Below are 26,878 nucleotides of genomic sequence, written 5' to 3'. Positions count from 1 at the left end.
AGGAAGCTGCCATATACTGAGTCAGACCATTGGTCTATCTAGCTCAGTATTGTCTTCACAGACTGGCAGTGGCTTCTCCAAGGTTGCAGGCAGGAATCTCTCTCAGCCCTCTCTTGGAGAAGCCAGGGAGGGAACTTGAAACCTTCTGCTCTTCCCAGTGAAGCTCCATCCCCTGAGGGGAATATCTTACAGTGCTCACACTTCTAGTCTCCCATTCAAATGCAACCAGGGCAGACCCTGCTTAGCTAAGGGGACAAGTCTCTCCCCCCACCCCGCCTCACACACACACACAATTCTCCTGTCTAAACATTTTAGAAAAGCCTTCACATCATGTCAGCTTTTCAATTCCATATAGGGTTTGTGGGTCTGGGGGTCACCAAAGCTTGTCATGTCTGAGGAAATATGAAAACTCACTCTCAGTTTGAGCACAAAGTCTCTAAATTTTGCAAATCAGAAGAGGGAGGGAGGATCCATAAATTATTATACCTGAGATTGGTGCTCACACAGGAAAAGGGGTTTGACTTGACAAACAGGAGAGATTCCACAGGAGAAAGGCTCTAACAGCCCACACCAAGAGGTTTTGTGCACAACCAGTGAGGAGTCTGCTTCCAATATCCCAGCAAGTTTCTTTATAAACCAGGACAGCCAATCATATGGTGTCTTGGAGCAGTCAACCGAGAACCAGAACATGACTGCTCTGTACTTTCTCTAACAGCTGAGCTGCAGAGAAAGATAGGGTTGGAATTTGTAGCCTAGCACTTCCCTTAAGATATTGAGTTACCTTTTATTTCACTCCTACATGCTTATATAAATGAAAATATTCCTTTAGATCTCTTCGCTTGCCTGAAAAGTATCAGTGTTCAGATTTTCTTTTTACGTTATATGCTCACTTGTTCAAGAAACATCTTTAGCCATATAGGACAGAAAGCTTAAAATTAGGGATGAGCCCGAAGCATATTGGCACCTCTTCAGAGAGGCACCAAAATGCTTTGGCTCAGTGGCATCAAAATTATTTCGCATGGGGCGAGGGGTTCCCTTAAGAGGAGGCGGGCAGGTCCTACCTCCCATCCTCCAAGCTGCCACTGCCCTGCACTGTCCCACTGCGGCACTGTTCAACTGGAAATACCTCCATGCAAGTGGCATTTTGTACCACTTTCCCCTTTAAAACACCACATCGTGGCGACAGGATGCTTCCCCAGCATCCCTTGTGTGGCTTGGGCACATAAATGGCATCGGCGCATGAGCCGGTGCCATTTGCGGGGCCAGCATGATGTTGCTAGTGCCACAAATGGAGTCGACGCATGCACCAACACCATTTATGTGCCAATGCCACATGAGGAATGCCGGGGAAGCATCTCATCGCTGCAGTGTGGCATTTTAAAGGAGAAAGGGGCACAAGCTGCCGTTTGCCTAGAGGTATTTCTGGTTAAACAGCACCGTGGCGGGGTGGCACAGACTGGTGGAGGCTTGGAGGACGGGTAGGTTGGACCTGCCCACCTCCTTTTAAGGGAACCCTGTGCTGCCCTTGGAATGGCATCAAAGCATTCCGGTGCACATCCCTACTTAAAATACACTAGTTAATCACTGTGTCTCCCTTTACTCCATCTTTCCATATATATTTTTTGCAACATTGGAAACAGAAAATTGGATCCTAATCAATGTTCACTAGATTTAATGGATTATTAATACACTTATTTCAGTGGATATAGTATCCCACCTTGCATATCTATTGCAACTTTTCTGATATAACTGTTAGTGTGTGCACTAACAGTTATATCAGTTATCTCTCTTAATGCCAGACTCTTTCACGAAGGTGTGAAGGTAGAATTACATATTTCTGCATCCGCCCCCCTCCACTTACGCTTGAACAGTTAATTCGATTTGTGTATTATTTATGCCCATTCAAGTAAATAGAAGAACAGATGGATCACAATAGAAATCAACAGATTATTGGTAACTGACGCCTAAAAAATATTAGATGTCTTATGAAACATCTGTTGATGTAATACCAATTGCTTCTGCAGCTTGTTTGATGTTTCCCCATCATCTGAAGCATTTAGGAAACTGCATAGTTTGAAATACTTGCAAAATAAGAAGAGCACCACTGGTTCATCTATTTATCTATCTATATATCATATTTGTACACCGCCCCAAACTTCCATCTCTGGGCAGTTTACAACAACAGGAAACAAATTAAAACAGAAATGAAAACCTTAAAATGATTTAAAACCACAAGTATAGTTAATAAGCTTGGATGAAAAAATGTGTCTTTAGCACTGCCTGATTGCTGATTTCGCATGGCAGATTGCAGACAATCTATGGCCACATCTACATGTAACACAGAACCAGAATTTTAGGGGGCAGAGGTTTCCTCACCATGTCCGAATGCTTGCAGCTCCAGTTCCTCAAAGCAACGCACCTTCTTTTCCCATTTTTAAACTGCAATCTGAACCCTTGGGTTGTAGCGAGTTTCATCTCCCCAACCCAAGGTTCCGCACAGCCTGCTTGTTGTCTGAATAAAGAACTTCAGGCTGTACTAGCTGTAGCCAGAGTTGAGGGGAAAGGCTCCTCCTTTTGTCTGGCCATGATTGTTGTGCGGGCTGTCCTTCATGCCAGAAGGAAGCCCGCACAGCCAGTTCCCCCTCTTCTCTGCAGTCTCACTGACTGCTGAAAGATCGCTCTCCATGACATCTGAATTCGGCAGGAGAGCAGTGGGAGAGGGGAGCAGAACTGCAGGTCCATTGGACCCACGGTTCCACGTTATGTGTGAATGCGGCCTATGTCTGCCATCTAATCCAGTATCCTATTAACAACAGCCATCTAGATGCCTCTTGTGAGTCTACAAGTAGGATGTGAATAATTAGTTGAACATGTTAAGGTGTTTATCTTTCTGAGGTAAACTGGTCAGTGTGGTCTTTAAGCATTTGATTGAAGCAGATCTTTACTTCTTTAGCACATTTTGAGTTGAACATGTTCAGGATCATTATGAAAAGAATGTGCCTAATCAGTTTTTGTGTATATCATTTATTTTGTGTTCTAAAATACAAATGATACCATAAAAACTTTGGATGCAATTTGTGAAACATGAACACAGTGAAACTTAAGAATATATATTACAATCAGGCTGTGATGTTATGATCAGTGGAACTTCAGTGCTCAAAGAGTTCTCAAGTCTCATTTATTTCAATGGCATTTAAGAATGCCAAATTTTCTTTTGACTGAACCAAAGACAATTATCACTGGAGAGAACAAAGTCTTGATTAAGAATAGTAATATAAGGTCTAATACTTAAAATCTGATAATATTTAGTCGTGCTGGGGATCAAGCACATGCTATTCCATGGAATAAAAAATACCGATATATCTGCTTATGATAGCAAGAGAAATAATCTAAATCAGTGTCAGTTAAACCAGTGCTCTTCTTGCGCCACTGTTTTGAGTCTTTCCCTAGAAAAATCCGCATATGGTCAGCCTGTAGTATTTTGCCCCTAAAAAGCCATCTACATAAACCTAATTATTTTTCGCTTCTACTCTATCCAAACTTTGAATTATTAAAATAGACAAAGAATTCAGGCATTATCAACTTCCTTTTTCCATAAGTAGTTTTGGGGCACATTTTTCAAGTATGCTTTCTTATGGTGGTCATTCTAAATTGCTCTCTGTTTGTTCTCCCACAATTCAAAGGACAAAAAGGACATGGAATTTGCAAAGCCAACATGAAAAGGTGGGAGGATTTTCTCCCACAATGAAGTGCACTTAAAAAATATCATTTTGTTGGTGTTGAGAATGCTGAACTTATTTTTAGGAGACTTTTATAGGAGGCATCATCTCTATGCATACGTGTGAAAGGGGGGGAAACATAATACAGTTGAAGGGAGAGGTGAAGGGGATCCAGATGTCATTCACAGTAACATATAGACAAGTCGTCCTAAGAGCATTTGCAGATGGGATATTTCTTGAGTATTAGGCATCCTCCTTCCTCTGAGTTAACAGCTCAGACGGTACAGAGACTGTGCCATCTCTATGCTGATGGACTAATCCAAACAGAAGACATTACTAAGCCAGTAGGAGCAACACATTCTAAATAAGGGGTTACTGTGAAACTGAAGTGCAAAATTCTGCATAGCCCTGTACATTGGTTTCTGGCATTGTTTCCTGTACATCTAGTTGGGGTGTGCATGGACTGATGTCCTTGGTCTGGTCCAAATTCAGACCGAACTATGTCTCTGCAAACTGGTTTGGTCCAGTTTGGCCCAAACACGAGCCAGTCTAGCAGTTTGCGGGCCAGTGAGGGCAGCCCTGGAGTGGCAGCCAGTAGAACCTTTAAAAGTAAGTAAGCAGGACCTTTTGTGATTGCTGCTCCAGGCAGCTTCCTTGTGCAGCAGCTCTTCCTCCAGCAGCCTGTGTGTGGCAGCACTCACCTGGCCTCTGCGCATGCACAGAGGCCAGGTGAGTGCCGGATCCGTTCCACTGTTGCATGCAGGCTGCTGGGTGAAGCGCTGCTGCACCAAGAAGCTGCCTGAAGCAGCAGTCACACTGGTAAGGACCTGCTTACTTACCTTTAAAGGTGCTGCGTACTGACCCCCCCCCCCCGCCGCCACCATGCCCTCATCAGCCCTCAAACTGCTGGACCAGTTTGTGGTTAGGCCAGGCTGGACCAAACCGGTTCACGGAACCATGGTTCAGTCCAAATTTGGACCGGACCATGAACCTCAGTCCATGCACACCCCTACATCCAGTATTGTTCTCTGTTATCCAAACCAGCAGTGTGGGACTCTGTAACATGGTTACATTTATAAATGCATCTGAATATTCTCCGTGGGTTTGGGTGTTTGTTTTTTGCTTTTGTTTTTTTGCCACAGTATTATTTGGATGCTTTATGCTTTATATGCTTTATTTGTTTTATTTAAATTTTATGTTTTATTTTGCCACAGTATTATTTGGATAAATATGAAATCCATAATGGGTGGCTTCACACGATTGCCTGTAAGTACAAAGTAAATAAGAGAGACCTGGAGGTTCCCACATGCTCCCAGTGGGTGTGTTGCCCAAACCCGCCAACTCGCTGGTTACAGACTTTTGTCCAAGAGTCTACTGAGAATCTCCATCCAACTTCAGATCTAGATTTAATGTTGGGCAGAAAATCTTGGTAGAATCTAGGTGGAGGTAGGTAACCAGATGTGTCAGCACATTTGGATAACACACCCACCATGAGTGTGCACACCACAGGAACCTTCAGTGGTTCCAGACTTGTTTTGGGCAATCATGCAAAGCTGGCCCATATATTGTGTAGTGTTAAGTTACATTCTCTCTCTCTCTCTCTCTCTCTCTCCCTCCCTCCCTCTAAGATGATGTTGGAGCAATCCCAACAAAGCATTTTCCTAAACATGTTGCGGATTTACATGCCGGTAATGGGTTTACTGAAGAGTTTGAGGTATGGAATATTATCTCGTTAAAATGAAAGCTATAAATAACATCAGATTGATACACATTTGAAACCACTGTTAAGTATTTGTAGGTACTGAAATGCTAGATGTTCATGTGATTAAACCAATACATATGAAATTTGGTAGGGGGGATACCCATCTACAAAGGGAACTTATTTGACCCAAATCAAACTATTTATGGCCACAAAGTATATCATGTGCACAGATGTCATCAAGCTGAATACATGAGTTGTTTTAAATTTAAATTAGGGGTGTGCACTGACAGAGATTCGTGATCCAGTCAAATATGAACCACAGTTCCACATACTGGTTCAGTCTAGTTCGGCCCAACCATGAACCGATCCAGCGGTTTGAGGGCCAGTGAGGTCCCTGGGTTGGGGCGGGTGGTGTGTGCAGCAAGCAGTACCCTTAAAAGTAAGCAAGCAGGTCCAGTGTGACTACAATCCAGCAGCTTCCTGAGGCGGTGCTCCCCGCATCACGACTCTGGCGCTCACCTGGCCTTCTCACATGTGTGGAGGCCATCTGCATGGTCAGCATGGTATTGCTGACCACTCACCTGGCCTCCACACATGCACAGAAGCCAAGTGAGTGCCGCACCAGGAAGCTGCCTGGAGTGGCTTACTTTTAAATGTGCCACTCACCAGTACCCCCGGCATTGCCCTCACCAGCCCTCAAACTGCCAGACTGGTTCATGGTTGGGCTGAACTGGACCAAACCAGTTCACGGAACCACATTTTGGTCCAAATTCAGACAGCACCACAAATCTCAGTCCACAAACACACCATATTTTAAAGACCTTCAGAACACTGATTTTTTCTTATTTGGCTACGAAAAGTTCCACACTTGCACAGCATGTGAACAGATCTTGATGTCTGCATAGCCAACAATTTGGAGTTCATGCATTTGAGGTCTTCAGAATCCCAGTGACTAAAAACCAAACAACACATGATGATAAGTGCATCAATGTGCAATTAGAGGCTTGGCTTTACATGTGACAAAGGCTATGATTTGAATCAGGATCATACTGTGGAGGTTGGAATACTTAACCCTAGGTCTCACACAATTTTCCCGCTGAAAATACAAAGTGCCATTTTAGCAAGTGGCACTTTCAGGTTTAAATTAGGCACTTGTGGGAGATATTCAACAGGAAAATAGTTCAAAGGTAAAATATGTATATTTTTTAACTACCTCTGTGCTGCAGTCCCAATCCAAATTGCAGCCCTGAGCAGGTACTATTCACATGTAAAGGGAATCTAATAACTACACAAAGACACTTTTATTGTTATGAATGGTTTGTCCCTTCCTGAGACAATAGACAATACAGTGAAGAACCAACCATAGAAGTGCAAGCAAATCAAGTGAACTCTTTTTGCATTACCTGTGTAATGTTTTAAGTGGAAATTCATGCATCAAGGCTATAGTAAGATATGTGGGCTGCATGTACATCTGAAAGTATTTCACTGAAGGACAGAAGTGTACATTCCTGTTTCATACGTTATACAGGAAACATTAAAAAGGAGTATGGAAGTGACTCAGACTTTTTTCCCCTCCATTTGTATATAACATCTGAAGCTTCCCTGAGTGTAAATAATGTATTTCTGCCAAACTATATTTGAACCACTTGATCAAAATATAATGGTGAAATTACACACTTTACCAAATTCAGAATGAATTTCTGAAGAGAACTCTTCAACACCACTGTCAGGTTTCCCGTCTCCCCACCCCACCCTTGCCCCCAGCTCTTCTTTCTTTGTTGTACAATATCCCTGGAAAAAATTAAGCAAATGTTATCATTCTTATGGTAGATAAGAGATAGATGCATAGCACTGCTATATGTTGAAAATCTCAAGTGAAATCTTATTAAAAACCTAATGTCTGTTTTGTACATCACCAAAAAGTTTAACTTCATTTTGCAGTTCATGTATTTTAGCTCTTCAGTGCATGATTGAATATTTGCATGTTTTTCATGGGGAAAGTTGTCATTAATATTTTTATTTGTTAAACAAATTTATATCCATAAACTGCTTTCTGTGGACTTGAAATCAATGTATACGTTGGTGGCTTGTGCATTCAATCAGACATCCTGATTTATTATATCCAAAGAATGTTTTGCCATTGACTTCAATGGAAGATGAATTACACATCTCGTCACAAAGATTATATTTCCAACTGGATTTCTTTTACTTGCATGCTGTATATTAAAAATACCCAGCTATATTCTATTATAAATTTGTATTTCGGTGTACCTTTATCTCATAACCATGGTTGCTTTCCATTGTATTTGTAATATTTACTCATTTGTTGTGTGCTGTGGAATTTGATTTATTTTTACTTTTTTTTGCATTCATTCCTTCATTAGATACTGAAAGAGTTTTACCAGGTAAGGAATTCTTTCAACATATCTTATTTTAGAAAAGAAGTAGTTGCAAGATATTTGGATCATTTGTGGGGTTGGGCCAGATATTTAAATATATTTATATTAAACAGTATATGCTGATTTTCTCTTTCAGGAAATCCAGAACTGTACAGTAGATCTAGGCATTACATCAGACAGCTCTAATCATCCAGACAACAAGAATAAGAATAGATACATAAACATTGTTGCCTGTAAGTAATCACATACATCTGTTTCTGCATACGTGTTATTCCTGATTCAGACCTTGTGTGGTCCAATGAAGCAGATTTCTTAAGATATAGACATTAGCCCTATTCAGACATTACTTTGGATTGTGTTGTGTACATGTTGGATTATGATGTGTACACATTACATTGTGTACATTTTTGTGTGTGAATGATTGTACATGTGTTCATTTTTAAAGTGAATCTGAATATAGGCCCCCTCAAATGCAGTGCGCAGTTAGGAACTGTAGATAATGAGTGAATAACTGCATTTAGTTCTTTATGCACATATAGTGTACACAGATTGGACATAACCTCTGAATAGAGCTATTGATGCTTCAGTAAAGGGGCATGCATGCATCTCCTACATCTGCAAAGGCTTCTCCAATCATTTTGATTAGGGGAGATAGCTATATACATGTATCCCTTTGAATGTATAGAGCAGACTCCTCCACTGCAATGAATGAGGAAGATTTTGCAGATGAAGGGGATCCATGCTTCATGGAGCTTTAATATCTCTACGAAATCTCTGCAGCAAAGGAAATTGCTTGTAAAGCAGAAGTATGGCTATAGAAAAGGTAATTTATTTATTTTTATTTTGTATTTGTTTTTATTTATTTATTAGATTTTTATACCTCCACACCCAGATGGCTCTATGCAGTTCACAGATATAATTCTCTTCAAAGCCATGGAGGTTGTTCACTTGAAAAGTTTTATTGTTTCAATTGTTTTATTGATCTTTGTGAATTATGACAAGCTTCATTTAATAAAATGTATGAAAGACTAAGGAAATATGATCCCTCATAATGATCACAGAACAGGGGAGGGGAATGGTAAAACACATATTTGTTTGATTTTCCATGTCACTCACAATCATGACGCATATTCTTTAAGAGCCAGTAGAAACCCAGGATCTAAAATGTGCAGTATTCACATGAAAATCAAGATTTGCCAATGCAAGTGTTTCCCATGGGCCAAGCATGAGTGTTCCACAGTGCACCAACCAGTACTTGCTATGGGAAGGCCTGTGCAACCTCTCATATGTACCTCCAGTAGCTTCACTCCTCCACAGAGCCTCACAAGCTACATTCTCAAAGCAAGAGCATGTTGTACATGAATGGCTCTGGAAAGGAACATGCTAGTTAAATCCACATATTTTATGTATTTGTTTGTTTGTATATCATATTTCCATACCACCTGATATAAAAATCTCCAGGTGGTGCACAAGTTAAAACATACTATAAAAACTATATAAAAACAGTTAAAAATTCATAAAGCAGATAAAAACAGTCTTGGTATGTAAAAACATATTAAAATATGGAAGATGCACTCGGGCTTCATATAACAGATAATGATGAGCACATTGCAGTAATGTAAAATTGAATACATGGGACTTGTTGTCAAGGAAATGTTTAACATGTATTCAAAAGCAATGCCCTCAATGCAGCTGAAGTCACTGGCAACTAGATGTGTGCAACTACCAGTGTCCCTGATAGTAATGCACTATTCTATTTGAATCGAAAGATCTATTCAGCCGGTTGAATGCACATCCAAATGTACATCTGCATCAGCTATACACATAGTTCCCCCTTACTGGATTGACGTAATTGAATTCAAGTTTTTTCTGTCCAGATACAAAATGCTTGCACATTATTCAAATTAATTTAATATATTGATATTCACATTTTAATTATGGCCCTTCATGTTTAATGTATTCTCAGGGGGGAAATTTGCCAAATGTTGTTTTTATAGTATCCTTTTTTTCCCTTTGTAGATGATCACAGTAGGGTTAAACTTGCTCAGCTTGCAGACAAGGATGGAAAGCTTACCGACTACATTAATGCCAATTATGTTGATGTAAGTGCACCTCCCTTGCGTTGTCCTTTTGCTCTATGCTAGTCGGCCCCAAATGGAACAGGATTTTTGCTTCAGTAGCTGTGGATCGGAAGCAATTTTTTTTTCAGTGTCAGAAGTCATGATGAAAGGAAAAGAACAATACCAGTAGGGTTGTGCAAGAAAGGAAGCCCTTCTAGAATCACAGAATTGGTGGGATAAATAAAGAGAAGTTGTCAGCTGTGGTGGTGCTAGGCTCCACTGTGGGTCTTGGTGAGAGGGCTGCTTGTTTGTTATAACAATTTTTAGTGCACCCTTCCTTCAAGGAGCACAGAAAGACATACATGTGGTTTTATCCTCACAACAGGTTTGCAATTTATACTAGACTAAGAGATAGTAACTGGTACAAGGCTACAGAAAAGTAGGAATATTAACCTAAGTTTTTTCCTTTGGAGGAAATAAATAATAGAGGGAAAGCCCTGAGAAGGTCCAATGTACAATCATCTCCAGATAGAGCTTAGGTAATGGTGCCAGAAAAGACCAGCCTGAGGCTCTAGAGAGCTGTTGCTAGTTGAGGGATGCAAACCTGGGCTACATAGGCCAAGGGTGTATAAGGCAGCGTCATAATATTTCACAAGGCCTCAGAATGTCAAAGGCCAGTTCTAGTTAATGTGGAATAGAGTTTTTGCAACAGTGTCTTCCTGATTGATAGCTCTAGATGCTTGAGAATATGTGTATAAAACAATGGACTTTCTTTATAAAACTGTTTCAGCATTGACTTACATCCAAACTAATAAATATTTAAAATTACATCTTCAGAATAGCTTGTGGCTCAGAATAGAATGGATGTTTACACTGCTGCTTTTTTACAGCATAAAATATTACTTATACCAACAGCAGCATAACATTTGATTTAAAAGTCATGGTGAACCTACTGGCTACAATACAGAAAAGTCATTGGAAGCACTGAAATAGAGCTATTTGCTCACAAACGAAGGAACTACCTTGCAAAACATCCTGCACCTGAGTGATCCAGGAAATTGCAAATCCCGTGCTTCCCTGGAGATTATTGAGTTAGGGCTACCTCTGTGTGTTTCTGCATCCTTGTGCTACATCATGCTTATCTTTTTGTAGTGCATGTGGAACTCTGGATTCCGATCACAATCCTTGGTTTTCAAGTTATTGAACTCTTGAAATCAGTCCCCCAGAAATTCAATAACATAATCCCATCCCGAAATTAAATGTTCTGCCAGATGATTGCAAAGTCCTATGAGACTAATTGTCTTTCTTTCCTTTTCTTATGGTCCATATTAATTAATTGGCACTTACCCTTTGTTTTAATGTAGGGATACAACAGACCGAAAGCTTATATTGCAGCTCAAGGGCCTTTGAAATCAACAGCTGAAGATTTCTGGAGAATGATTTGGGAACATAATGTGGAAGTCATTGTTATGATAACTAATCTTGTTGAGAAAGGAAGGGTATGAGCATATTTGTTAATATTCTTCATCAGAGAGATAGATATAGATAGACAGACGTATTTCTGGAAGCCGAAGAGCACTTTTGGAGGAAGGGGAGAGCAGCAAAATTCACTTCCCATTCACCCTGCATTCATGCTCTTCTGCTCAATAAACCTTTGGCTGAGCTTGGAGCAGCTGTCTCTGTAAGAGCACAGCTCTTGCTCCAGACTTCTAATGCTATGCTGGATGTCAGCAAATAATAATCATAACAGTGGCTGACAGGATGTGCAGCAGTTGGTTGCTGACCAAGGGCAGTGAGTCCGCAGTTAGCTTCTAGCATTCCTGAGGTAATGGTCCTTTATGCAGCTGAGCAAGTGTGGAGGGGGAGCAGTGATATTTCCTTCTCCAGAAGCCCTTTCCACTTTGGAGAGAATGGAGAAAAACAAAAATCTCTTTTTCCCCCTCCCCCTCTGCCCACCTGGCTGCTCAGTGAGTCATCACTGCAGACCCACAGGCCTTTTTTTCCTTATTATCTTTTCTTAAAGGGAAATTAAATTAAAAAATCTAGACAATGCCTAATCCTCTGAGTGTAGCCAATTTGCACTAGAATTTCAAAAAAGGGAATACCTTTGTTCTCCAGTCCAATCTTTTGTATGTTATTGGCCCTTGTATGCTTGTCCTCCCCCGCACCCAACCACCCTAAATAGCAGCTGGATCCCCCAAACTGGATCAAGACCCCAGTGGGAAGAAAGTATTAAACCTTCTTTCTCCCACTGCATTCCCAATCTAGATTGGGGACCCTCATGACTGCTATTTATGGGGGTAAATAAGCATGCAAGGGCTAATCACATAGATCATGTAATTTAGCTCTCTACGTCTGTGCCCAGACACATAAAAAGGACAAAGTCTGCTAATTAGTATGCAAATGAAATTATAAAATATTACTTTGACACTGTATATTCCTTCTTGTCAGAGAAAATGTGACCAGTACTGGCCTGCTGATGGTAGTGAAGAATATGGAAACTTTTTAGTCACTCAGAAGAGCATTCATGTGCTTGCTTATTACACAGTGAGGAATTTCACTATTAGGAACACCAAGGTGAAAAAGGTAGGTGACAGTCTAAATGCACAGCTTTGGTACAGTAAGCAATCACGTAAGTTTTATATACCATTGTGAGTGCTACTCTGCCATATGGACATTGTGAGATGGACTCTGCCATCTGCCATATGGCCTGCCTCTGATCAACACAGAGATTGGCATATTTCCTGGGTTGTCTGTGGGTGCTAGGCTTGCCGAATAAGCACAACTAATGCTTGGTAAATCCCTCATTTGTAGCTGCCCTTTGTAAGTGTTAAGAAATATATTCCAACAATAACAGATTTCACACACTCAAAGAATTAGCATGTAAACGTCTTGGCTGACATACTATGCAACAGTACATCAGCTTAATAATGTTGCATTTGTGCAGTCTGGGTACCGTATTTTACGGACTATAAGACGCACCATAAATTTTCATCCATTTTTTGAGCTTTCCTTCTCTTCTCGCCTCCATCTCCCCTCCAAGCCCTCCCACCAATTCCCGCTCTGTCCTTTCCCATCTGCCAGCAGCAGCGAGCCCACAATGGTGACCTGCGGCGGCGACTGCTGCTAGTTGTTGCTCATCACGGCCACCGGCAGGGCCCACCTGGGACTTCCTTCACCTTGTGCCTCCGGCTCCTGCGGGCTGGCGCTCACCTGCGCGGGCTCGTGCCGCCACTTACCAGGCTTGGCTGCAAAAGGCTTTAAGAAGCCTTTTGCGCGCACATGTGCAAAAGGCTACTTAAAGCCTTTTGCAGCCAAGCAGGGAAAGGGGGCAGCAGGGAAGTATCCTGTCACCCGATTTGAACAGAACAAGGAGCCAGCGGGGAAAGGGGCTGTTGGGTGCTGCGCCCTATAGCAGAGTAATTCACCTGTGTCCCACTTGCTTGAGTAAGAACACTCCACGCACAGGTAAAAGTTCAACAAAGGAATATATTGAAGTTGAGGACACTCACATGATGTATTGTCTCAGTAAGGTCCGGTTACACGTTCACATACATAAGGCACACAGAGAAGGCACATAGATACAGCATATACAACATCAGCCGGGTGGACCACAGTGGTGCAGCATTTACCACTGTGGACAAGTTGCTCTGGTTTGAGCTTTACCCTTATACTAGTAGTGACCAATCACCACAGGCCATTACTCAGGGCCTTATCACTCGTTAACATGTTGCCAGTTACACCACCTGCTGTATCGCGGTGACTTGCACTTTGTAGTTAAAGCTGTACACACCACCTCACAGTTAATATATACTGACAGCGCGGCAGGGAGGTATCCTGCCGCCCGATTTGTAAAGGAAATACGGCACCGGAGTGGGGAAAGCGCAGGAGGGGTAAGCAAACCCTCCCCCGCCCTTAATGGAATCCCCCACCCCAATCCTTCAAACCCTTCCTCCTCCTCTTCCTCCTCCTCCCCCTCTCTTTCCTGACAAGCCCTAAACTTTCAACTTCTCCCGGAGAATCAGAGTATAAGACGCACCTGAATTTGGGGGGATATTTTTCAAGGGAAAAAGTGCGTCTTATACTGCATAAAATATGGTAACTCGTGCAAGTTACACAAATGCAAAATTTGTGCAAATTGCATTACATAAGGCTAAGCCCTTATTTCCAGTGGACTTATATTTGTGCAATGCAGTGTGTATAGATTTTGTATTAGTGCAATTTCTGCAGATTGCAAATTTATGCAAATTAGTGCAATTTATGCAAATTGCACAAATGCTATGTTATTAGGCTAGCATACTTTTGTGTGGTATGTCAACTGTTTATATAAATTTATTCAAAACCCTGAAATCAAAAGTTAAGTATTCTCATGAATTTTTGAGATCACAGAAACTTTACTTTTCTTGCAAGATTATTACAAAGCTGTGCTAACTTGTGTATCCTTAGAAGTAATACCTTTTGGTTACAGTCATCACTTGTCAACTGCGAGGGTTCCGTTCCTGGGAAACGTTGTGGTTGGCAAATTCGCGGTTGACAAGGCATTAAAACCAATTGGAAACAGGGTTAGGAGAACTGCCATCGCAAAAAGACAGAAGAAAAGTTAGAAATAGAAAAAAAGCCCCCTGACCACTGGAAATCACCCCAAATCACCCCAACCCCCATAAATCATCCCCTGACCTCCAGAAAAGACCCCTTGACCCCAGAAATAACCCCCAGAAATGACCTCCTGACCCCCCAAATTCCCCCCACGCATTTCCAAAAAAATCTCACCAGACCCGGATACTCAGGTCAGAGTTGGCAAGACATGCCACAATTTTTCATTTGCGGAAAATCAAATCTGCAATTTGTAAACCCACAGTTGGTGAGGGGTGACTGTATTACAATGCATTGTACTGCCCAGTGGGCCTCTGTGTGGCCGGGTCACCCCTCCAAAATGGCCGCCACAATGGAGGGCAGGCCCGAAACAGGCCAAAGACCGCTAGAACCAGGTGATTTTTACATTAATGGAGGCTGGAGGGAAGAGGGGGGACTTCCGGAGACCCTCTCCACACATACACACAGCCTCAGATAAGCCCCTCAGAGTAGCAGCAGTGAGTTATATTTCTTCTTTTTAAAAAAAAAATTCTTAGAAACCTCCCCCCCACCGCCAGCAGTACCAATATCGAGCCATCAAACCAAACTGGTTTGATGTCTAACAGGTTCGGAATCGAACCTGTTCACACATCCCTACAGTGGATCATCAGCTTAGCTTCCTCATGTGGTGTGGTGCTGGCGGAGGAGAAATAAGCTCCATAGCAGGTGGCACTGAATCTTTCGTGAGCAAGTTGTTCCAGACTTATTTATTTATTTACACTGATTACCAGAACAGTCGAGTTATGTCAGATACCATTCATTATCTGTTGACTCTCAAGCCCTTTTCAGGTGTTCAGTAGAACACCCACTGACCATGCTTACAAGGCTTGAAACAATGGGTCAAATGTCCCACCCATCCCCGCCCATCACTCACCCTCCCACCCAGCTCTTATTGTAGTGTCCATCTGAAAAGATTAATGCTGTCAGTGTAGAATCCAGAGGAAAGCGTTGTAGCATGCAAAGACCAGACAATGGAGTTGAATTGGGAATATTAATGGTTTAATGAGACAGATATTATTTACAAAGAGACTTGCTGCTGGCTGTTTTTTAGCCCTCCCTCTCCTCCAGGACTAGAATAAAGCTAACTGAAGCACCATTCAAAAGCTGGCCTGGATCAATGAATGGAGTAACCGAAAACACCAAAGTCAGCATGATTGCACATCTTTCCGTGATCAGGAGAGTAGAGTGCTCCTTCACCTGATCATGGAAAGGTGCACAATTACTCTTCAGATGAATATTGCAATAAGCGTGAAGTGCAGGGCCAGGAGGGTGAGTTAAAGGCAGTGGGAGGGACTTCCTGCCATGTCAAACTCTGTAAGCATGTTCAGCGGTCTGAGATTTATCGTTCATGTCATTAATCAGCACTTTTAATTACTGCTGTTTCTGTTTTGATATCTAATCATCCGTGTCTGTTACAGGGCTCTCAAAAAGGAAGATCTAGTGGCCGTGTAGTTTCCCAGTATCATTATACTCAGTGGCCTGATATGGGTGTTCCTGAATACACGTTGCCAGTACTCGCATTTGTTCGAAAGGCATCATATGCTAAACGTCATGCTGTAGGACCAGTTGTCGTTCACTGCAGGTCTGGGCTTGTTTAACTGAACTTCTGCCACATTTTGAACTGCTAATGTTATTTGGAACAAAAATACCATTCCCAGGGACCTTAGGGGTAAACAGTATCAGTATCATGATTACTCATATCCAAAGCTTCATGTGCATGCCACTCAACATCATTTGGCTTCTCCATTCACCTGAGTGTCAAGCACGCTTTAGCTGCTGCTTTAACACATCAATCCTTGAGCCGCAACATTTAGAGCAGCTTCCTAGGGTCAGCTGCCCAAGCACTCATGTTGCATCACAGCTCCTCCTTGAGTGGACTTTTATGAATTATTGTTAGAATGTAAGGTACAGATCTGAGCGGTTATACTGCTGCTGTTTCAGAGATTCAGATATATCCATTTGTTTTCATTTTTAATAGTGCTGGTGTTGGAAGAACAGGCACATACATAGTATTAGACAGTATGCTACAGCAAATTCAGCAAGAAGGGATGGTCAACGTTTTTGGCTTCCTGAAGCACATACGAACACAAAGGAACTACTTGGTACAAACAGAGGTAAAGAGAAGGTTTGACTTTGTTTTTAGTGTGGTCTGCCTGGTCGTAAAAACCCATGAAGGTTAACAGACATTTTAAAATGGACTGCAAGACATGAAATAACCAAAAATAATAGAATGGATATAAGTCAGAAAACCTATTTAACCTACACCCACAGAAGACTGGTCTCATAAAAAGGGCTTGCATGCCACCTGAAATGTATTTAAGCTTGGACTTTGGCATTGCTCCAAAGGGAAATAACTAACTGTCAGTCACCTGATCAGTCTTCTCACCCACAGGAACGTACCTTTACATGCCCATGCTTTTCAGAAGTGACACACAGATGGCATATGTGTATGTGTGAGTCTGCAGACTTCTCACTTCCCCTGTCCCTCAGTATTGTGCTGCATCTGTGTGAAGCCACTGTTGAAGAAGGCTCCAAATTGAAATGATCTGTAGGCAGCAGTAGGATTGCTGGGCACTGGTAGAGTCCTCTTTATAAAAGCCCTCTAAAGGGGAACTCTTGGGTAGTATTAAAAAGTTTTGATGGGAAATTAGGCATGAAGCAGCTTTTTGTGTATGTAGTGCCTAAGCCATTTAGGATTTTGAGATCCATATCGGCACCTGGAACTTTGCCCAGAAGCTATAGGACGTCAGTTCATCGCTTGGTCCATCTGGAATAAATGCATAAATTGTGTTATTAAATCCACAGCTTTTGTTACCCCAGGCAAGCATTGTATACTAGGGATGTGGAAACTGGTTCAACATCAAACATGTTTGACGTTGAACCAGTTCAGTTTGACAGCTCAGGGTCAAACCGAACCACCCCCTGTTCGGTCCGACCCCGGACCGAAAAACACACTCCCGGGGCTGTTCGTGTGTGTGTGTGTGGGGGGGGGGTTTCACAAGTCAATTTAATTTTTTTTAGTGGGGGCTTCTCTGTGGCCGTGGGGGGATCTGTGGGGGCTTCTCTGAGGCCGTGGGGGGCTTCTCTGAGGCCGTGGGGGCTTCTCTGTGGGGGCTTCTCTGAGGCTTCTCTGAGGCCGTGGGGGCTTCTCTGTGGGGGCTTCTCTGAGGCCGTGGGGGGATCCACAGTGCTTCCCTCTCCCTCCACATCCACTTCTAATGGCAAAAATCACCCGGTTCTGGTATTCTTTGGCCCTTTCTGGGCCTTTTGCCCAACTGGGTGGCCATTTTGGAGGCTGCCACGCATGCCCATTGGCCATGACCCAGACAACACAGTGTCATGACCCAGGCCACGCAGAGGCCCAGTGTGCATGCGTGGTAACCTCCAAAATGGCCACCACGAGGGGGGAAAGGCCCGCCTGAACCAGGCGATTTTTGCCACAAGGAAAGCTGGCTGGGGGAGGGGAAACCTCTGCAGCACGTTCCCCCCTCCCATGGTCTCGGAGAAGCCCCCCATAAGAGGTAATTAAGAGGTAATTAAATAAAGAGGTAATTAAATTAAATAAGGTAAGGTAAATTAAATAAGGTAATTAATTAAATAAAGAGGTAAATAAAGAGGTAATTAAATAAATTATAAAATTTTGTTGTCTTTTTATTGTATGTTTTAACTTTTGTAAACCGCCTTGGGGTTTTCTTTTAACTAAAGGCGGTATATAAATGCAACAATAAACAAATGCAACAATAAGTAAGTACTAATTTAAAAAATTGACTTGCGAACCCACCCACCCAGTGGGGGGTGGTTGTGGGGGGAGGGGACTGAACTGGCCCCATTCTGTTTGGGTCCGGTTCAGACTCAAACCGAATCAGGCCAGCCAGTTTTGTGCATACCCCTATTGTATACCACTTATTTCACCCACTGTTGAAGGCTGATGAGCCCATCCTCAACCACCTACACTAAAGGTCAGAGTAATATTGTACTGTTTCAAATAGCTCTCTCTGCACAATCCAAGTGTTAAGGTGCCACTGGATTGTTCCACATCATACTTCTTTCTATGAACTTGTGTTCTGGTGATAAAATGACAGACTAGAATTGGAAAAATGTTTGTAGTATACCATTATCCAGTAGATACTCATTGCCACAATGATTTCTTCCATGAACACTGGACAGAGACCATCTACTATACAATACATCAATATGTGCCATCTAGTATAACTTTTAATTCTCAGAAAGGAAGAATATACTAATTTGTTTAATTGTATTAATATTAGTACACAATTTGGGGGAAAATGTGTTTCTCACTTCTGGGTAATAGAAAATGAAGTATCTCCACCTCTTTAGCCAGATCTATTATGCTTGTTGCTCATACCATTATGTGGAGAAGGAGAACTTGTTTTAGTCAACAATCAAAAATGAGTATGGAAACCAAAATGGTTTGCTCATGTTTCTTCCCACCCACGCAGGAGCAGTATGTCTTTATTCATGACGCACTTGTGGAAGCCATACTTAGCAAAGAAACAGAAGTACCTGAAAGTCACATTCACGCCTACGTTAATTCTCTCTTAATACCTGGACCAATGGGGAAAACGAGGTTAGAGAAACAATTCAAGGTGAGTTCCCTTGGACTTCAAAGGAGCCAATGCTGCATACAATGTTCCTTGTCTAAGTAGCTACTGGATCACTGGATCAGCAATGGAGAGTGTTTTGCCATAGAAAACAGCTCAGCCATAGAAAACTGCTGTTCAACCTAGGTTGTTTCTCAAGAGTGGCAATAAAAGTAAATGACCCAATAAATAAATACAGTTAAAATAAGAGTCTCCTTTAAAAAAATTTTTTTAAAGTAGATCTCATTGTGTAGAGCTCTTCAGCCTTTGAAATCCTGAAGAAAAGAAAAAAATCACCAGGACAAGAAGTATGTGCACATCCTGGTGTTCAAGAAGCCCACTGGAGGCCAGGCAGTGTCATGCAGAAGCATCACAGCTCACGTATTTTGAGGGCCACCGGCAATAGACCCCAGTTGATGGGTCACAGATGACAAGAGGCAAACTAGGGTCAGAGCTGGTCCACTAAGATACTCCTCCAGAAGCTGAGCAGACTATCAGAGTATAGGAGTTTTTCCTTTTAAAGTGACATTCTCAGCATTCTTGTATATTAGAATAATGTAGTGGTGGCTGTGGGTGTCCACAGGACATTTTCTAGGGGTGGGTAAGACTACAGTTCTATACCCATTTATCTGGAAGTAAGCCCCATTAAATTCAATGGGACTGGCTCAGTCCAAGAAGGGAAACTGCCTTCTCTTGCCCCCAACTTCAGATGACCATGGTAGGGACTGAAAGACTAAGTTGAGAACAAGGAAGTCCCCCATTCAAATGTCACTGCTGCCATGAACTCACCAGGTGGCCTTCGACAGACCATTTCTTCTCAGCCACCCATCCCCATATGCAATATATACTGTTGGTAATCACGTAAAAAGATAAAGAACTGGGATCACTGATGTATGTAATCCTATTAATATATGTGATTTTAGCCTGACCAGCACTTACATGCCTGTGTCCCATGTATCAAACTCTTTCTTTTTTAAATTCATTTTGTATTCAGCTTCTGAGCCAGTCTAATATACAACAGTGTGATTATTCTGCTGCTTTGAAACAATGTAACAGAGAAAAAAACAGGACCTCATCCATCATTCCAGGTAGGTGTGTTGAGAAAATCTTACATTTCTTGAATAAGACTACAAAATCAGATCACTGAACCCAATACCGTAAATATTGTCAGTGGTAATGCTTTTCAAAGCTAGGAATATAGGAAGCTGCCATCTACTGAGTCCAACCATTGGTCCAGCTAGCTTAATATTGTCTACTCTGATTGGCAGAGACTCTCCAGGGCTTCAGGCAGGAGCTGTGATCATGTAAATGGGGCAGATAGAGCTGTTCCTTTGGTCTTGAAAATTGGCCATATGGGAGAGCAAACAATAATTGGGTGAAAAAGACCCACACAGTTCACCCTGCCGACATAATACTAGGCCATCAAATAATGAAGCAGCTAGTCTAGGCTACTGTACTAACATGAGGAGGCCTTCCAGTTCTCTTAATAATTCTAAGAAAAATAGAATCTAGCACAACAGGTTGGCTGAGTGTTTGCTGGACCTAAAGGGGAAAAAATTAGCTCTCATTTTTTATCTTGCAGTGGAAAGATCTAGAGTTGGTATTTCATCATTATCTGGTGAAGGTACAGACTACATTAATGCTTCCTATATTATGGTAAGTCTTTGCTTTTAAATCACATTTCATTTGCATTCATTGGCACATTTCTGTCAGCTTAGCAGAGGTTCCTTGGGTGTATTACACTCCATTCATTTTTCCCCTCTGTGCATTTGTGTGTGTATGTGCTTGCACATGAGAGGGGCTAGCTTGCTTCAGAGGCCAGATGGGGCTTCAGTTAACAGCCCAGGCTTGTTTTCATAGGCTGCTGTCATGGGCCCACTCCTGTGCCATCCCACTCCCTTGGTTGTGCTCCGTTTCCCCACAAGTGAGCCTTTTGTCTCTTTGCACAGTTGACTTCAGACAGAGAAAAGAGAAGACCATGCTTCAGGGGGTTTCAGGCCACAATCCTAGAACACCTCATAGAGCAGCGTCTCCTATTATGCCATGTATCATTTGTGGTGACCCTGAGTTGGTACACAGTACCAATTCCATATTCTTTTATACAGATATTGGCGTTTACTGGGCTGAGCATAGTACATTTGACAGTATCTTGTGCAGCAACAGCTTTGAGACAGACACTATGCTAGTGTGTCTCACAGAAGAGTCTCCTGGTCATGGAGGTGTGTCATTTGTGGTTGGCCAATGCTTATTTTGGGTTGCAGAGCACCAGTTTCTTATTTTGTTAGACATTTACAATGGACACCTGTTCTGAGGAATCTTCAGTACCCTCCTAACTAAAACTTCCACTCAAGCTGGAGGAATTTTACCCATTCACCCCTGGCCCTTTCATTGAAAAGTGTTTCTGCCTCCATGATTGTGCTGATGTTCCAGGGATCATATGTCCTCTGAAAGGACATATGTGCCCAACAGTATTATATCAAACTTTTATAACACTTTTTTTTTGCTTTGCTTTAAATTGAAATTGAGAGGAAAATCAACTTCTAGTGGGAATCCTATCATAGTTTCAAGGCAAAAATGAAGGGAAATCAACTTGTTTCCGCTACCATTTCCTTAATTAAAGCTCCCACTGCTGCTTGGGGAATTTTACCTGTACTTGTTGATTTCACCTCCTCAGGATAACATCAGTTCTCAACTAAATGTTTTTGCCTTTCAGGGTTATTATCAAAGTAATGAATTTATTATTACCCAGCATCCCCTGCTACATACTATCAAAGATTTCTGGAGAATGATATGGGATCACAATGCTCAGATAATCGTCATGCTTCCAGATAGCCAGAATATGGTAGGAGTGGGCTAAGGGACAAAATGACTTTGTTTTATGTTTATAATCTGTCTTAGTGAAATTGTAGTTCAGCAAGAAAAAATGGTATCTAAAATGAATTTGTTCATCTAAGAGTTATTTTGATGTCAGAAATATGAAAATGAAAATAAAATAACGTTCTCTTGCTCATTAAAACACTAGTAATGTGGGCTGTGGGAATAGCATGAGTGGCTAACATGGTGCGCAGCATTATGGAGATGTAACACTGCACCCCGGTGCTGCTGTGGGGTTGGAAAGCAGCCCTGACACTATTAAGAACCAGCAGTTGTGCTGGCAGGGCACCTGTAGTTTTCTCCATTGTCACAAATGGGGAAACTGTGGCAGCACCACAGGCACACCTGCCCATCAGGGCTGCCTTCCAATGCCACAGTAGCCCCAGGGCACAGCATTATGGAGTCATAATGCTGCACAACATGTCAGCCAGTGTAATTATAAAGAAAAAAGTTTAAAATATATGGATTCTGGAGAGTTGAGATTCATGTGCTGCTACTTCTAGTGAGCCACTCAAATACAGCTGGGTTCAGAAGTCATCCCCTGATAAGAAAAGATAACTTCTATATTTACATAGGAAGGTGCCATAAAGAGAGTCAGACCATTTGTCTATCTAGCTCAGTATTGTCTACACAGACTGGCAGCAGCTTCTTCAAGGTTGCAAGCAGGAGAAACATCTTTTGATAATGTTAGCTTTTTTGCTCTATAAAAGAAAGACTGTGAAACAACATAATTCAGAGTTCATAATAAGGTCACCATCTAAGAATCTGAATTCAGTAAAAGCCAGTAATATGTTTATATATTATTTGCATCACAAAATAGTAGCTTTAGTGAGTGCCTGGTTAATTTAGAGTTTGTTTAGACGTTTCTCTTCTTTGGCAGGCTGAAGATGAATTTGTGTACTGGCCAAACAAAGACGACCCTATCAATTGTGAGAGCTTTAAAGTCAGTCTGATTTCTGAAGAACACAAATGTTTGTCAAATGAAGAAAAGCTTATTATCCAAGACTTCATTCTAGAAGCTACACAGGTACTCTTGCTGTCCACCCTTATAATACAAATTCGTCGAGTATTTATATACTGCTTTTCAACCAAAGTTCTCAAAGCGGTTTACATAAAGAAATTAATTAAATGGCTGCCTGTCCCCAAAGGGCTCACAGTCTAAGAAACTATAATAGAAGAAACTTGTGGCCAACATACTGCTCAACACTACATCAGTATTATAATATTGCATGCACACAAGTAAGCCTATTGTAAATAATGAATGCATACAATATTGCTAAGCTGACATATCATCTAATCTGCTGCATGATAATCCTTCCTTGTGGACTTGCAGCTCTCCTTCCATTGCTGGAAGGCTGTGGAGAATATCAGCCAATATTTTGCAAAACAGAAAAGGAACTTTTATTTTCACAGAGAACTTCAAGCATCTTGCTGCAGATTGAAATGCGTCTGCAAATCCTATTATAGCATTCTATTTATAAAAGAGTGTTATGGAACTGTGTACAATGCCAAAATTGTGAACGTACAGTTCATATTTCTCACCCTTCCGTGTGATTTTTATCCTTGTTTCAAAGGATAAGTCATGCTTTCTACCACAAGACCAGCTCTCCTCCCTAGGTTGATAGCAACTTATCAGCCTGCTAGACTATTCAAGAATATAACATTATGAAGATACGTATATTTTCATACAGAACAATGTTTGATCAACAGGAGTTAGGCAAGAATATTAATTCATTCTCTCTCTCTCTCTCTCTCATATACACATAATTTTTAGGATGACTATGTTCTTGAAGTCAGGCATTTTCAGTGTCCGAAATGGCCAAATCCAGATAGCCCTATTAGTAAAACATTTGAACTTATAAATGTAATCAAAGAAGAAACTTCCAACAGAGATGGACCCATGATTGTGCATGATGAGTAAGTATTAATGTAGATGTTGCAGTTGTTATTGGGGGTGTATGAGAGAAAGACATCTACTGATTTACCAAATGTAAATGAAAGAAGTGCCCAAATTTCCTAGAGCATGTAAAAAAACCCACAATCCAACATATTCTTGTTATGCTCTTCACTATGCCTTCCTGGTTTGAGTCTAGAGCACCTTTGTTCTCCAGCCACTTGCATATGTAGAATAGCTTGTTTATTCAGTAGAAGGACTTGCATAGCGATAGGCAAGGACTGAAAAAAATTGGGATAAGATTGCATGCAGTAGAATTTATGACTGGAACTGGTAAGTGTGTTGTGCTAATTGAGCTTTTGCATAAGCTCAGTTGATTTCCATAACAGGAAATGCTCCTCATAGGTATCAGGGATGCACACATTTTATTTCTCCATCATTAACATTCATTACACCTTAAGTGGCACAGCGGGGAAATGCTTGACTAACAAGCAGAAGGTTGCTGGTTTGGATCCCCGCTGGTACGTTTTCCAACACCTATATCGGAAACACCTATATCGGGCAGCAGCGATATAGGAAGCTGCTGAAAGGCATCATCTCATACTGCTCGGGAAGAGGCAATGGTAAACCCCTCTTGTATTCTACCAAAAGAAAACCACATGGCTCTGTGGGCACCAGAAGTCGAAATAGACGGCACACTTTACCTTTTACTTTAATGTTAGTTAAAAACTCCTTGCTTGCACAAGAGCTATATTGGCGTGCATAAGGAGCCATTGGATTGGTCTGTAGGGATATTTGCAATTGCTTTTCTTAAATAACCATTTCAGTTCAACAGCAATGGATTCCTTTTTTAAAAAATAGAATACATATATGTATTCTGGCTTAAATTTGAGAAACAGCTATGAAGAAATAGGGGAGGCATAGGCCCTTCTCAGAATTATATTCAAAAGCAATTGCAAAAATGTATTTTTCAATATGCACTTCATAGTAAGTATAGCAATGTTAGCAGCACAGGTCCAACAGCCACCTTTATTCTTAAGCGAAGGGATTGTGCCTTTTGGCATGCATACCTAGTACATATGCTCATGTAATTGTTTATAACCAATCACTTCATATATAGATCCAGAGTTGGGCAGAGATAACATATTATCCAATTCCCCACCCCTGCTGCCCTCCTTAAATGACACCGCATTAGGAAACCTTCTTAAAGTGTGGAAATGACCCTTTTGTGTATGTCTATATATTTTACCTTCAAAAAAGGCATGGAGGAGTGACAGCAGGTACTTTCTGTGCATTAACAACACTCATGCATCAGCTAGAAAATGAAAACTGTGTGGATGTTTATCACGTAGCTAAGATGATAAATTTGATGAGGCCCGGAGTCTTCACGGACATTGTAAGTAAACCAAGGATCCTGCACAATTTTCTTTGGGTAATGAAATTCCAATGGCAAAAACATCAGATGGGTATATATGTGTGTGTGTGTGTGTATATATATATATATATATATCTAAAGTAGTTAAAACTATGATCCGAGAGTGTTGGAAGGATTTATTTCAGAAGGCCAATGCAAAGAATTATAAGGAGTAGATATACTTGATCAGCCACTCACAGTTACTGCTTAAATTATTGTATTGTTTTTGCCACAAACAACTGCATAGAGTTGCCATTTCCCTTGGGTATTATTTCTAAGACGAGCTTAGCTGAAGGACCTTCCACTATTTTTTCTATCCCAAATATCTGTTCAGATTCAACTTGTGTGTAGTCATGCACTTATTGTGGGATTTGGGGACGGTGGACAGTATTATCTGAATTGGCCCATTTACATTAGAAAATAAAATCTACTAGACTTCTGAAAATGTGTGTGTCATTTTCTATGTTCAGAAATGTAACAAGAATAGCAAATACTCTTGTCATCCAGACCATACAAATCATGTCTGTTTTTCCCCCTATCGCTTTAGGATCACTATCAATTTCTGTACAAAACTATTCTCAGTCTTGTTAGCTCAAGGCAAGAAGAAAATCCTTCAGTATCCATAGACAGTAATGGCTCAGCTTTACCAGATGGCAATGCAGCTGAAAGCTTGGAATCTTTAGTTTGACTACAAATGGAACACGACAAATGATGATTATCCAGAGCTGGAATTTCAGTATTGTTGCTTTCCCTTTAAAAAAATAAAATTATGTTGCGGGGAGGGAATGGGGAGAATTGTCCAGCAATACAGATAATTTTTGTATTTCCCTTATTCAAACCAACAGTTGTTGCATATGACTTTTACTGCTGAACTTATATCATTAACAATGTGTGCCTTTTTGAAAATTTCTTGTTATACAGTTAGTTATGTTTGGACTAATTTGATTGAACTTTATTACTGTGTTTCTAAAAATGAAGTTGTGGTCTCTTTTACAGTATTAGTTTTCAATTTCACTGGCTTTATTTTAACTTAAAATTTTACCATAACTATAGATGCTAAGGGTTCTCTGCAACAAACATGTCATGTTTTAGTATCCAGTTTACTTGTTATTTATAGCATTCTTTACATTTGCTAGAAATATAAAACTTTTAATATGGTAGAATGTAAATATAATATTCTTCTCTATAATATTCAACGTTCTAAGATTTTGGTAGATATTTAGAATAGCTGATACTTACTGTAAATATTTCTATAGTGATTCCATGGACCAAATTTATATTTATAATTGTAGATTTTTATATTTTACTACAGAGTCAGTTTTCTAGTTCTGTGTAATTGCATTGTTAAAATTATGTAGTTCAGTACCTGTTTTTTTAATTTTAACAAAACATTTTCTGATATATTATTATGCATCCTAAGTAAGTAACCATATCTCTGCATGCAGTTTTAACTTTTGTGGGAAATTGAAATATACCCATTTTGAAATAAGAAGTTTCTATGAAAATAACACCTGTACTCAGCACTGTTCAAACTGTTTTTACCCAAGACATTGCAAAAATAAATATCAGTATTCCAGACTGTG

At 41.0% G+C, this 26,878-nt stretch overlaps 1 protein-coding gene across 5 annotated transcripts in view; it reads left to right on the top strand.

Annotated features, from left to right (window-relative positions):
- PTPRZ1 (protein tyrosine phosphatase receptor type Z1) overlaps positions 1 to 26,878 on the top strand; it is a 200,882-nt gene extending 174,004 nt beyond the window's left edge. For 3 of the 5 annotated variants that reach the window (XM_053251330.1, XM_053251332.1, XM_053251334.1), the window contains exons 15-30: positions 5,348 to 5,433; positions 7,806 to 7,826; positions 7,957 to 8,053; positions 9,840 to 9,922; positions 11,245 to 11,379; positions 12,332 to 12,466; positions 15,931 to 16,094; positions 16,491 to 16,626; positions 18,973 to 19,119; positions 20,108 to 20,201; positions 20,696 to 20,769; positions 21,827 to 21,955; positions 22,868 to 23,014; positions 23,762 to 23,904; positions 25,142 to 25,277; positions 25,843 to 26,878. In XM_053251330.1, coding sequence (XP_053107305.1) covers positions 5,348 to 5,433; positions 7,806 to 7,826; positions 7,957 to 8,053; positions 9,840 to 9,922; positions 11,245 to 11,379; positions 12,332 to 12,466; positions 15,931 to 16,094; positions 16,491 to 16,626; positions 18,973 to 19,119; positions 20,108 to 20,201; positions 20,696 to 20,769; positions 21,827 to 21,955; positions 22,868 to 23,014; positions 23,762 to 23,904; positions 25,142 to 25,277; positions 25,843 to 25,983 — 1,868 coding nt within the window. In that variant the 3' untranslated portion in view covers positions 25,984 to 26,878. The remainder of the gene's footprint in view (positions 1 to 5,347; positions 5,434 to 7,805; positions 7,827 to 7,956; positions 8,054 to 9,839; positions 9,923 to 11,244; positions 11,380 to 12,331; positions 12,467 to 15,930; positions 16,095 to 16,490; positions 16,627 to 18,972; positions 19,120 to 20,107; positions 20,202 to 20,695; positions 20,770 to 21,826; positions 21,956 to 22,867; positions 23,015 to 23,761; positions 23,905 to 25,141; positions 25,278 to 25,842) is intronic. The other 2 variants (XM_053251331.1, XM_053251333.1) reach the window with 1 other exon arrangement.

Source organism: Hemicordylus capensis, chromosome 5 (assembly GCF_027244095.1).
Source record: "Hemicordylus capensis ecotype Gifberg chromosome 5, rHemCap1.1.pri, whole genome shotgun sequence".
Lineage (NCBI taxonomy): Eukaryota > Metazoa > Chordata > Lepidosauria > Squamata > Cordylidae > Hemicordylus > Hemicordylus capensis.
This window is presented reverse-complemented; position numbering and strand designations above follow the sequence as displayed.